The 13,338-nt window shown below is 45.9% G+C and overlaps 2 protein-coding genes across 4 annotated transcripts; one reads left to right on the plus strand and one right to left on the minus strand.

The window, feature by feature from the left end:
• Positions 1–1,196: 1,196 nt before the first annotated feature.
• On the plus strand, positions 1,197–4,460 carry inha (inhibin subunit alpha). Of its 2 annotated transcripts, XM_027291677.1 has the most exons (3): positions 1,197–1,601; positions 2,123–2,895; positions 2,986–4,460. In XM_027291677.1, exons 1-2 carry the CDS (start codon positions 1,310–1,312, stop codon positions 2,869–2,871), a joined length of 1,041 nt encoding a protein of 346 aa, XP_027147478.1. In that variant the 5' UTR covers positions 1,197–1,309; the 3' UTR covers positions 2,872–2,895; positions 2,986–4,460. The 2 variants fall into 2 exon arrangements, with proteins under 2 accessions (XP_027147478.1, XP_010740889.2); XM_010742587.3 differs by having other exon boundaries at positions 2,123–4,460.
• LOC104928326 (gap junction gamma-1 protein) lies at positions 3,900–10,895 on the minus strand. Of its 2 annotated transcripts, none has more exons than XM_010742584.3 (5): positions 10,663–10,895; positions 6,821–7,092; positions 6,514–6,739; positions 5,760–6,440; positions 3,900–5,141 (listed from the first exon to the last, which is right to left on the minus strand). In XM_010742584.3, the coding sequence occupies exons 2-5, from the start codon at positions 7,058–7,060 to the stop codon at positions 5,128–5,130; spliced, it is 1,161 nt and encodes a 386-aa protein (XP_010740886.3). In that variant the 5' UTR covers positions 7,061–7,092; positions 10,663–10,895; the 3' UTR covers positions 3,900–5,127. The 2 variants fall into 2 exon arrangements, with proteins under 2 accessions (XP_010740886.3, XP_010740887.3); XM_010742585.3 differs by lacking the exon at positions 10,663–10,895 and adding an exon at positions 10,490–10,656.
• Positions 10,896–13,338: the final 2,443 nt, after the last annotated feature.

Raw genomic sequence — 13,338 nt, forward strand, 5'->3', positions numbered from 1 at the left:
TAACCAACTAACCTGACATTTACCGAGGCAGTTTGCTGACTCTAAGCCTCTGTTAGACCAGTGTGTCACAAATAAACATTTAAATCTTTAACTTAACTTTTGATAACAAACGTACAACAACAGATAAACCTCACAGAGAGACATCTCCTGCACAGGTGTCACTAATAATCGCTCAGTCTGGTTCAGAAAGCATCGACACCGAGCCAGTCTGCACAATGCAAGAAGAGCGTCTCATTTTAACTGAGGTATTATTCATTTTACGAGCTCCATAAAAAGAAGTTTAAAGTGCCATCATGCTGTAACCGCCACTTGTGGCCGCTGTTCAGCCAACCAGGCTCACTTTAAATGTCAAGAACTGTCTAAAAAGTGTAAATGTATCGATATTTGTTGCAGTTTCATCAAATATTTTTGTTATTTTAAAGAGTAAAACTTTGGAAAACGACAACAAAGAGGTTTGAAAAGTAATAAAACATCAGAGGACCCGCACTTCTCATGTAAATTTTTTCTCCATGACAACTAAGCATACTCCATCGTCTTACCCTCCCTGTCCCCGAGGCAATAAACTAAGACCCACGTTTCCATGGTAACGTATAACAATACTGAGCCCTGCAGCTCTGATACAAGCCAGCACTGCAGGATTGTTACACTCTTTACAGTGAAACATCTTTTCGAACTCAATGCAGAATTAGTCCAACAACTCTGTGCAACAGATGTCAGCCCTCTGCGATCAGCTGCTCTTCGGCCTGCTAAAAAAAAAACAGCTGATAAAATGTTCTTATGAAAATATATTTCTCCGAGGCGCTTTCAAGGCTTCAAGGCCGCTCAGATAAAGTTCACTGTACAGTCGACAAAGGCTTGTTGTTTGGTGGGAAAGCAGGTGTGTCGATACGGCTGCAGGATACTAATTAACACTTCGACCTCATCAGTATGTAGTTATTTTATGTAGAGTGAAAACCTCTCCAAGCCAACACTAAACTCAACGTACATCAATAATGCACATGTACAGCGTGTGCCAGTGGCTCGCTTCTTCATCCTTGTTCGAGGGTTCAAGTCCAAAAGCAACTCTGCAGAACTCAAAATCAAGAAAATAAAATATTCAGACATTCCCTCGACACTGTGTGAAACAGATAATGCAACATCACGACCGTCAAGGTCACTCTTTGCTATCTTCCCATTTGGGCGTTGGCAACACAGACTCCAGTCAGACTCAGATAGCTGCACAGCCAAACAAATATGTGTGAGAATAAGGAAAGTTGCAGAGGAGAGTCTGGAGTTCTGGAGCTATCGATCTTCATAGAAAACTTGTGTCATGGTGTCTTCTGCTCCCTTCATCCTGGTCCCTTTGTGGATCTACATTCTGACCCAAGCCTGCAGAGGGGAAGAGGAGCTCCCCCGGGAAGCGGTGTTGTCCTGGTTCAAGGAGCGAGTACTGGAGGGTCTCGGGCTGGAGGAGCCTCCTCCGACCACAGCACCGGACACGGCTCAGCCGGAGGAATCGAGGCGTGCAACCCGGAGGGCCCCCAGGATGAGCAGGACATCGTGGGTCAACCATCAAACCAACCTGAACCAAGAAATTCAGATTATTCTGTTCCCCAGTGCTGGTGAGGAGATTCAGAGATATTTCTTCAGCATTTCAGAAACTTTCTGCAAAGATTTGTTTCATGTTTGTTTATCACTGTGTGCATGCTGCAGATGGGAAACAAATAAAGCCAAATCATTGAGTAAAATCGAGCAGTAGCTCATGGAAACAGTGGAAAAGACCATTACTTAGAGACCCTGTAGACAGGTCTAGTTATGTGTAGTTAACACCACACTATAAAGCTCTGTTTACTTGTGATTGGGTGTGTTTTGTTGCACCTTTAAGTGATGTCAGTGTCCTCGAGTACAGCTGTACCTCACTGCAGCAAGGCCTGAAGTTAATCCACTAGAGGTCAGCAAAAACAACAATTTAAAGGGGCGTTAAGTCCCTTTTTTAAATGATTCTGATGACGTCTTCACTTGTTTGTAAAGCTCAGTTAAAAATTAGCGCAGCCTATGTGTTGATTTTGAGTCACGAAGCCACAGCGGCTCCAATAAAAGGTTAAAAAAGCAACAAACTGACTCTCCAATCTTGCTTTGGCAGACTCGGACTGTGCCAGCTCTGACTCAGCTCCTGGAGAAACCAGCAGCAGCCACTTCACATATTACTTCGAGCCCTCCATGAACAACCACGAGAACCTCGTCACATCTGCCCACTTTTGGTTCTACATGGGGGAAGGAGCCACAGCAAACTCCTCCGCCCAGCTGTTCATTCTCACTTCAGCTCAGCAGCTCCTTCATGTCGCAGAGGATCCGTCCACCGTGAGCTCAGATGGTTGGACCACCTACCAGATGGGTCAACACCTCCTGGCCTCCGTGGCTGAGGGACCTTTCCTGCTTCAGGTCCGCTGTCCGGCCTGTAAATGCCATGCCAACGAGTCAGACAAAACGCCCTTTCTCCACCTCCATGCTGAACCTCGTGATCCTGTCCGTTCACACCGCCGGGCACCGGTAACCATTCCCTGGTCTCCTTCTGCCATCGACCTTCTCCAGCGGCCTTCCCAGGAGAGACCCCAACACAGCGACTGCCACCGGGCAGAGATCGAAATCAGCTTCGAGGAGCTGGGCTGGGACAACTGGATTGTCCATCCAAAGGTGCTGACTTTCTACTACTGCCACGGGAACTGCTCAGCATGGGATCGAACCACCTCCATGCTGGGGATCACACAGTGTTGCGCTCCAGTCCCAGGGTCCATGAAGTCCCTGAGGATCACCACGACGTCCGACGGCGGGTACTCGTTCAAGTACGAGACCTTGCCCAACATCATACCTGAAGAGTGTACTTGTATCTGAACAGCTGACCTTTGGTTTGATGTGCTGAAGTTTTGAGATTTCTACCTGAAATGTTTAAATGCTTAGAAGAGCATCAGTTCACGTCATGTGAACCCAAGGTGTGAGGGTGGATTTCTCAAACACTGAGCACATAAAACCAAAACCTTTCATGACACCACTTGGGGTAAAAGTTAGAAAATGTGTTGGTATAATTGGGGTCAAACAACCCTTTAAAACTCACCATTTATCTGCATATTTTTAGCCATTATCTCCAATTAAACCAGCACTGCACACGGCTTTCCTTGGTATTGTTCCTCACCTGTAGAGGGCGATGTAAGCCAACTTTTACACTGCATTGTTTCACATCAACACCTTCACACACAGTCTGACTTCTCCTGTTGTTTACTGAAACAGCATTGTGTGATAATAAACCAGATTTAAACAGGAAACTGGTGTGTGTTTCACACTCTTATCCCACGTCAGTTTTTAAAGTGTTCAAATTCCTGATTCATATTTTTGTTAATTAACTGACTGAGTAACATGAACAGACGCTTTGACAGACGAAAAAACAAACGGCACAGAAAAAAAAAAAGAGTCGAATGCCGAGACCAAAACATACCGTTCAAATATATTTATTTACTCTGAAGACAAAATAATCTCTAAAGTTACAAAAACTACAAAACTTGCAATAGAAACAAAACAAAAGTATAAACCGTTGAAGAAGTACCATATTCAAAATGGAATGTCGTACCTTGCAATAAGTAGCAAAATTGGAAGTGAGATGATTACAAAAATACAGCATCAAAGAGCTTTTTGGCGGTCTGTAGTTTCATTATTCAGCCAAAGATCATAAAACCGACTGACAGGCTATGAAAGAAGTATGAACTCGGAAAGCTATTGATCAAAAGTCTTGCGATGGATTTGAAGATTATACATGTTTACATGGCACCGGGCTGTGTGTGTGTCAGCAGCCAACTGTCATCCTTTCCTCGGCTGGGTTGTGTGTGTGTGTGTGTGTGTGTGTGTGTGTGTGTGTGTGTGTGTGTGTGTGTGTGTTTCTTTTTTCCCCCCGGACGCATGAAAGCATCCATGTTTCAGCACGACGGAGGGGTAGTGGTGCATGTCAAGGATGGAAAAATATGTCTCACCGAAAAAGAATGTAAATTTCAAAAAAGACAAGGATGGAATTTTATTGCAGCCCAGAAGACAGATGTTTCCAGCTGTTTAGCAACCCCCAAAAATAAAAGTGGTATTATTTTTCTTTTGAACTTTTTGAACGCAATTCATCAACGTGGAGCCTTCACGATGATTCCTCTGGACAAAAAAGGTGATCTTGTACTGCAACAATAGGTACTGGTGTGTTTTGAACTGATTGTACAAAAAAAAAATATGATTATTGGAAATTTCTTGGAACATTTCCTGTCAAAGAATTCAAGCATTTCCCAGGTAAACATTTTTGGCCGATTAGGAGTAAATATACAGGCTTCAAAATTCTGCCAAATATTGGAAATGGTGTGACTTCTGGCTAACAAACACCAATAATCTGTTTAAATTAAACATGAAACATGATTTATCTAGCACACGTTAAAGCCGCCCTCATGAAAAAAAAAGAAAAAAAAAAGACAAAAACCAACACTGCTGCACACGCTCCAGAAATGACATAACCCAAGGCTGTGTTGTTTGAGGCCAACAAAGTGAGACGTTAACATTCGGCGACATCTTATAAACAGAGAGCCTTCTCTTTTGTGAGCAACACAACAGGAGTACACTCGGCCAGGGGAGTTTATAAAGCTTTCGATAATCCTTGCAAGGTCTGAAACGGAACGAGCCACAAAAACACAGAGTGGGCGACGAAAGAACAGGGTGTAGACTGGGTTTTTTAGCCGAAGGCACAGCCGAGGTTTGGACTCGGCTCGGCAAGTAGAAACTCGAGATGGAGCAGGCTTTCAAGTTTCGTGGAGATGAACCATTTGTCACAACACAGCTTGGTCAGCATTTTCTCTCTCTCTCTCTCTCTCTCTCTCTCTCTCTTTCTCTCTCTTTCAGACTGACCTCTAATACTGAAAGGCATATTTCTCTCACACACACATATCCATAGACACACACACACACACACACACACACACACACACACACACACCCATAGACACACACACTCTCTCTCTCTCTCTCGCTCTGCTATCCCTCAGTGGTCTGACTGCACTCCCATATGTGCTTCCCCCATGTGTTTAAGGCCAGTAGGAATGGAAGGGCAGACGTTTGAGGCAGGAAGCACACTCAGGCATGTATTCCTAAGAGAGGAAAGGAGGCAAAACAGAGGAATATTCAACACGTATGTTCGCTTCAAACCTGGATTTTTCCATTGGTAACATGATGCTCAGCTCGACTTGAGCCTCATGCAACAGAAATAGGTCATGAATAAAATCTGAGGTAGTCGCCAGGAAATGAAACAATGAGTTGATCGACAGAAAAATCAAATCGACGACTGATGAATCGTTTATTTAATCAAGCTTTGCTGCTTTATCTCAAATCTTTGGACTGTTGGTTGGAGCATTTTTTAACGTTGGAGCTCTGTGAAATCACCATCTCCCAACAAAGTTCACAGGCTGATTTAATCCATTTTAGCTGGTTAACCTTAAATTGTAGCCCTAAGTTCAGAAAATTACAGACAGATTCCAGATGTTTTGCCAACAGATCCAGCGCAAAGGCTTCGGGGCTGCAACTAATGGTTATTCTAATTTCTTCAAAGTGCTTGTTATGTTCAGTCGACAGCTCAAATTTCAAATGATCTTTCATTTTCAGTCGTATAAACACACAAAAGGGCAAATCTTTACTTTTGAGAAGCCTGAACTAGCAAATCTTTGGCTTTTTTCTTGTCTGTAAAAAGTTTTAACCAGTGTCTTCGTTACCTTTCTCGCTCGCCTCTCCCTGCTTCTCCTGGGCAAAGTTGAGGCGGTTCTGCTCGGCAGCAGTCTGCGCCGCCGTGTTGACCTCTGGGCTGCTGCTTCTTGAAGGGCTTCCTTCATCTGCTTGGTAGGCCAGGTCCAGGTGCTGCTGGGCCAGCTTCAGGTGCCTCCTCAACCGCTCCAGCTCCCTGGACGATGGACCCTCGTCCCCAAAGCTCTCCCGCCCGGAGTCGCCCAGCGGTGAGTCCCTCAGATCTCCTTTCAGTTTCTCCTTCTTCATGGTGGCGTGGTACCCCGGTGGCGCTGTGGGCATGGCGCGTGCGGTGGTTGGGCGGGGTGCACGTGAGTTTAGGGTGGCGCGTTTGCGGAAGGTGTCGCGGATCCCGCCGATCCCCAAGTGGATGATTTCGAAGACAGTGAGGAGCAGGCAGAGGAAGGACACGACGTACATCACCAGCAGGAAGATGGTCTTCTCGGTGGGGCGGGACACAAAGCAGTCCACGGTGTGCGGGCACGGCGAGCGGGTGCAGATGTAAGACGGGATCACCTCAAAGCCGTAGAGGATGTACTGGCCAAAGAGGAAGGCGACCTCGAAGGAAGAGCGCCAAAGCAGCTGGCACACGTAGACTTTCATCAAACCGTCACGCAGAATCCGCCGACGACCATCGTGTTTCTTCTCTGAGACTTGAAAACAGAGACACAGGTCAGAATCTGATTCAGTCAACACCAAAAGGAAGTCTTTGTGTCGCCACCTCACCTTTGTCTGCTTTGTCCGGCTTGTCTTGTTCGATCTCTTCAGCGATCATGGGGTCTTCCTCCCCGTTGTCCTCTGCCTCTTCGTAGTCACGAACTGCCCCACGGCTGACGATCGGCATCCTCTTCTTCTGGTTCCGGGCGGGCCGGTACTCGCTGTCTTCCATGCGGGCGATCTTGTGCATGGCGAAGCCCAGGTACATGATGGTCGGGGTAGTGATCAGGATCACCTGGACAGAGAACATTGAGCTCAAACGTGGCCATCCAGAGACATGACGTTGTTTAAATCATCAATCTGACCTGCAGCTCACCTGGAAGATCCAGAATCGAACATGCGAGAGCGGCGCAAACGCGTCGTAGCACACGTTCTCGCATCCGGGTTGTTGCGTGTTGCACACGAATTTACTCTGTTCATCGTAGTAGATGGTTTCGCCGCCGACGGCTGTCAGCACGATGCGGAAGATGATGAGCACAGTCAGCCATATCTTCCCCACGAAGGTGGAGTGATTGGAGATCTCATCCAGCAGACGAGTCAGGAAGCTCCAACTCATGGTGCCAAGGTGACCGGGGAGCTAAACGAGCTCTGGATGGAAAAAAGAAACGAGACAGACACTTCAATACTTGTTTTTCCCCTTTTTCTAATTCAGGGACCCACCGCTGCATTGCAAACACATGGTCCTTTGCACAGTTTTCCATTGTTTTGTCTTTTCTTGAGGTTACAGCTCTACAGAGAAGAAAAACAAAACAAAAAACTTCTTTTACTTCCACAGACTGACAACCAGAAAAGAAAGCTACAAAGCAGTATTTATTTTTATATCAGGCAGCCAACGTTTGCTATTAAAGCAACTATTTCAAAGAAAAAGCAGCGTTTCACATATTTGCTGGTTCTCTCAGATTCCTGTGACATTAAACTCAAAGTTTCTTGGACCATGTGAGGCCGTGATGGACCTTTATGGACCAGACGATTAATCTGGATGAACAACCGATGAAACTAAACAGCCAGTGACCTTTAAAGCCTCCGAGCATTCCTCATCGGATTAACATGAGTTGTACACACGCATCGAACTACCAGGTTTACACATCCACGCCATGATTAAAAGAATGCAAAGAGTATTTTAGGTGAACCTCGACCGCGGGGCAGAGACATAAACACAGCCACATGTTTGCTTCTAATCAGACGCAGACCTCTCAGGTATCCATGCATAAACTGCACAACAAACTGAGGCGTTCCCGTCGGTCGGAGCACATTAGTCCTGGTAGCACTTTTTGGGGGGTAGACCTGCATTCTTACAGGTCGCCGCCGTTCCAAGTTTGAGCCGCTTAATCAAAACATCAAAGTGCCGGCTGGCAAGTCGCAGCTCGCTGCGAGGAGACCTGCTGCGGCTTTGGGGCTGCAGGGATTGTGATACTCAAGCAGTGAATGGGGTGAGGAATTTATTTCCTGCCACGCTGCCAGAAATGATCCCTTTAAATTCTTTAAAAACCACAACGTGAGCGCAGAACACAGCCAGGACATGAATTAGCCATTACAAAAAAAAAAAAAGGAGATCACTGAGAATTCAAAGAGACGCTCGACGTTTGGAGGCAGAAATCACACTTTGAACAGTAGTTTGATGACTCCTGAAGATAGGATGAGGTTTCTTTCTGCACAGCTGGCTCCATCAGAGCCGGTTTGTTTGAGTCCTGACACATCAAGTCCTCGAGAACCTTCAGGACTCTGCAGACGTACCTTCTCCACACTTTCAGAAAACAGGGTGTAGCAAAGAAAATATCCACCATTTCATGACTCATTGCTTCAGGACAAGGCTTTAGCCATTACAAGCATCTGTAGGCATGTCTCCTCAGATTAGTGCACTATGCTGAGCCATCATGTTGCCAGGTTACTCATCCATTCCTTTGCAAAAATAAAAAATAAAAATCATTTTCCCTAAAACAGACACCTTTAGATGCTCAGGAACAGGAACAGGGCGGCTGACGTGCCCAAGCCTGACCACAAGTTCCACCAAATCCAGAACCTTTCCATGTTAAAGTTCAGACTCATCAGCTACACCAACGCTAAGAAAACATGTCAGACGTTTGGCCTGTCTCGGCTGGAGCCAAGTGGAATTATGGGCTTCTCAAAAAAAAAAAAAAAAAAAAAAACAGAGTCTGAAAATTTTCCATCATAAAATCTGGAACCGAATCACTCGAAAAGAAGAAAGAAAGAAAGAAAGAAGAGATTCACCGACCACAGGAACATCATCTCATTATCTCTGCATGTTGGTTCTTGGTGGGAAAAGACAGACAACTTTGTGACCTTGACATAAAGTCTGGGGCAGAGACAAACACAGCTGTGAGGTGACATCTGTTTTACCCCGACAGACAATTACAAACCTGGATGACAAAGGTGTTTCTGCTCTCACAGCTGAAAACTCGGTCGGTGTTCATTGTCCCTTTAAACATCATGTGCCCCAGTTACCACCGTGTTCGGTTTCCACCACCGAAACTCTTTGTGTGATCCGATATTCAGGCCTCTCTGGCTTAGAGCAGCGCTCTGAGGACACGACCTGCGCGCTGACCAAAAGCATCTTCGGAGAATCATGAATCCACGGCAGCCTTAAAAACCACTAATGGGAATCTAATATCGGGCGCAATCAAAAAACGCTTCACAACAGGCTGAGCTGCCAGAACGAGACGTTTTAAATGTGACCTCTGGAGGCGTTCAACCTCTGACTGTGCCATTATATCAACATTTAAACAAACTTGTGCACACATATGCACCTGGAAACTTTACACTGATTGGATATTAGTTAACCTTTCCAAGATTAGAGGTTAGAACCTGTGTTTTACCTCATGCTGCTGCAGTCAAACTACAATTTTGCATCATTCTTTGATGTTTCCTTACAGTCTGAAGCCCACCGTGCACATTAATCCACTATAAAGTGGATTAAAATAAAGCTAATTTGCAAGTTCTCCTCATGCACAATGCATGAAACGACTCAAACATCACATCCTGGGTGGTATGTTCCTGTCTAGCTGAGAGCTATTCCTGCCTCCTAAATCTTTTCAGACTTGTGGAGGAGAGCCTAAAAAACAAGAAAAAAAAGTGACTAATCTCAGACATCAGTGGGTCAAACTGTAGATCTGATTCCTAAGTGTGTGCAGCAGGTGTTACCGCTCCAAAGGGGAGTACGAGCTCATGAAATGTCTCCGGAGATGAACAGTAGACAGACAAAATGTACTCTTGTTAACAGGCTGTTAAAAAGCCATCCTCACCAAACAATCCATTCAGCTTGGCGAGCAGACGCAAACATTTTTCTGCAGTGCCATCCTCCCGACAGCTAACCAAAGACAGACTTTTTAAACAGTAGCTTTATTTGCTCGTGCGGGCTCAACCCAGCTCAACTGATTTAATGGCTTTTCTGCTTCAGGAATCACTCTCGGCTTCCAGGAGGAGATGGAAAGGGGGTTGGAGAGTTTTTTGGGCAAAGGAGCCGGACAAAAGCGAAGGCGAGTTAACATTCCTGCTTAACCAAAAGCAGAAAAGCTGGATTTTTTAGGGTTCAGGGAGCAGACAGAGGGCACACAGGCAGAGAGCAGCAGCTCAGTCTGCAGAGTTTGGGACTTGGTGAAAGACACCAGAGAGGGTGGAAAGAGTTTCTGCTTCTCTTCTGTTTGAGCAGAGCTGCTGAACACGCTTTGCTGAGTCAGACTCCAACTGTTTTGGAAATTGTGGCATTCCTGGAGGAAAACAAAGTGCTGCCAAGCTTCAGCGGGGAAACAAAAAAAGAAACAAGAAAGAAGATGAAGCCATCATTTCATTTCAGAGACGCACAGACACGATGAGCCTGGAAACTTGAAAACCAACATTAGTTTTTTTTTAAACAGCACAAAGGAAAATCAGTGCAATGCGTAAAAGTGTGTGTGGCCATGTGGCAGCTGCTGGGGATAAAAATAGACATTTTTCATCAGACATTTCTTTGCATTGAGGAGCCACTCACCGCGCGCCTGGTCTCACAGATCTCAAACTCGTTACGTGGAACTCTTTCCAAATTTAGCCCAGAGCCCTTCTTGTAAAACTACAACTCCCTGCAGCCCGGGACCCAGCTCGGAGGGTTTAAATGCAGCAGATTAAACTCTGATCTGTCTCCACAAACTTTTTTTTCTCGCCCACCTTCAGCGCTCCAATCCGCGCGCGGCGTCTTCTCCTTCCTCCACGCGCTTAATTGCTCGCACACAGGTTTTCCTAATTAGCGCGCGCTCTCATCGGCGTCCGCGTGCGTCCTGGTCCGAGGCAAGTCCTTCAGTCTGAACCCATTCAGCCGGCGCTGACCCCATGTGTCGGGGTCCCGAACAAACAAGAGGACAAAGAAAGGTCTCTCGGATCCTGCTGGCTCCTTCTCCTCCTCCTCCTCCTCCTCCTCCTGCACCCGCACCTCCTCCACGTAAACTCGGCCCCATTCAAGAAGAGGAGGCCCCTTTGCCTGAAACCTGAGACCCTGAAGCTGGAGCTGAAGCGGACTACCGTTCAGCCCCGTCGCGACAAAAAACACTTTGGGATCCTATTATGCGTTTTTTTATTTTTTATGATGAAGTGTCACAGTTAAAGTTCAGGAGATAAAAAAACCACGAGGCCCAATAAAAGTCTGTCATTACAGCACAGTCATGGTTTATGAGTCTCACATGGAATAAAAGCAAAGTGTCACACACACACACACACACACACACACACACACACACACAGCTCTGCAGAAATATCTGAAAATATCAAAGCACAAACTTTAACAAACACTTTTACAAACTGATGAATCTGCACGGCTGCAGTTCCTCTAACGTCCACTTGAGGCTGGCTCCAGAAGTGAGTCAGTCTCCATAAGTCCCCATGTTTCACAGCAGAAATAAACATGTTTACAGCCTGGTACAAAAACAGTTTTGGTCTCTGTAGCTAATTTCCCCGTGTCTCAAAAGAGAGTGTGTGTGGCCCCAGGACTGAACCCTGGGGGACGCCACACATTACGGTAGATGGTCCAACAATGATCCACGTCTTTGCCGGCAACTAGGGCTGCCACAAACGATTAAAAAACTGCAGTTCCTCTAACGTCCACTTGAGGCTGGCTCTCCATAAGTCCCCATGTTTCACAGCAGAAATAAACATGTTTACATGTTTTAAGTTTCATAGAAATGAACAAGTTAGCAGTTCATTAAGAGCTGAGTCGTCGCCTCTCTGCAGCCAATAAACTGAATAAATAAACAAGAACCACGACGGTCTAAAAGAAAGACATAAAATAAACAATAAAACATCAGTTTAAACAGATTTTTATGTCCCAACAAGCCAAAAATAATCTTTTCTTCTGCAAAAAGGCTGGACCGGTTGCACCACTGGCTCCAGAAGTGAGTCAGTCTCCATAAGTCCCCATGTTTCACAGCAGAAATAAACATGTTTACAGCCTGGTACAAAAAACAGTTTTGGTCTCTGTAGCTAATTTCCCCGTTCATGACAACTGTACTGAGGGTGAATTTATATACAACTCACCTGTTCACATTATATTAAGGCTTAAAGTTATGCAGGATTAAGAGCGTGGAGCAACCAGCTCCATGTTTACACTGTCTGGATTTAAGTACTTGAAGCATTTGGAGCTCGAGTAGTATCATCCAATCATGTTTGAGCAGACTCCGGTTGCTATGCGGGAGAGTAAAATAATGTGCAAATATCTGAGAGAGGATCCAGGAGGATGCATCCTCTGAGGCTACGTGTGTTTTCTTGACTTCTAGTCTCTAATGCTGGATCAACACCTCCCATTGTGTAACCTGACAACATCTGTCATCAGATCCACCTGGTGAATGCTCACAATGCTCTTTTCTTTGGTTAAAGCTGCAGCCGACCTTCTCCAGCAGCTCTCTGTGACTGAGTGCAACCACACAGGTCAGCAGATCAGTCCTCCGTGTGCTGAGGACCCCGTGTTATCCCCTGAACCTCAGTTTGGCAGCTCACCGGGCCTGACGGAGCACTGCGTGACTGCAGCTTTCAGATGAAGGAGGCCCACCATCCAAGAATTTAGTTGACTCGACCGTTCAGCAAAACAACAGATTTCTCGCTGTCATGCACGGCGCAGCTGTAGTGCTCCTGATTTACCAGAGGACCCTGAAATGTTTTGGAGGAGGCTGTGGGAAGTCGAATCGGGGCCAGATGATCTGAGCCCGGGCCCAAATCGCCGTGGCTGCATCCCAGCTGCCCCCTTTACACTAACTATCCTCCCTGCCTCTGGTTGGAGGCATGAACCCATTCACCTGCACCTTTTCATCCTCACTTAAAGACAACGAATCTCTTTAAATCACGGGGGAAGTGTTCACTTTTCATTTCCAGCCATGGATTCTTGGTTTTTTTTTTGGTTCTGCCGGCACCTGGCACCACTGAAGGTGTCACATAGCTGGACAGGGGCCAGAGAAATGTCTCCAGGATTATACAATCTGGTGGTTAGGGTCGGGGGTGAGTCTCTCTTGGGGCTTGAAATTCCTTCCGACCCCCCTGCTGTGAATATATTAACTGCTTGAACGAGGGCAGGACTCGCTGCAGTGCAGCACTTTTGATTTCAGCGGACGTACACATGCTGTGGTCGATGTTTTAGTATCAGGCTCGATTGCTCATTTCCTCCCACGCGACATGAATTCACGAGTTGGTTTATGACTCATGGATTTTTGAAGTTTCTGGGCTCATTAATTTGACCATTTTTTAAATTCCTGAACAATTAACACACAAGGGAGAAGAACAATGAGAAAACAGCGGACATGCATTCCTTTTAGACACAACTTACTGTAATGCATCCAACAAACCAACCCTGCTCCTTCCCAG

Source organism: Larimichthys crocea, chromosome XIX (assembly GCF_000972845.2).
Source record: "Larimichthys crocea isolate SSNF chromosome XIX, L_crocea_2.0, whole genome shotgun sequence".
NCBI lineage: Eukaryota > Metazoa > Chordata > Actinopteri > Sciaenidae > Larimichthys > Larimichthys crocea.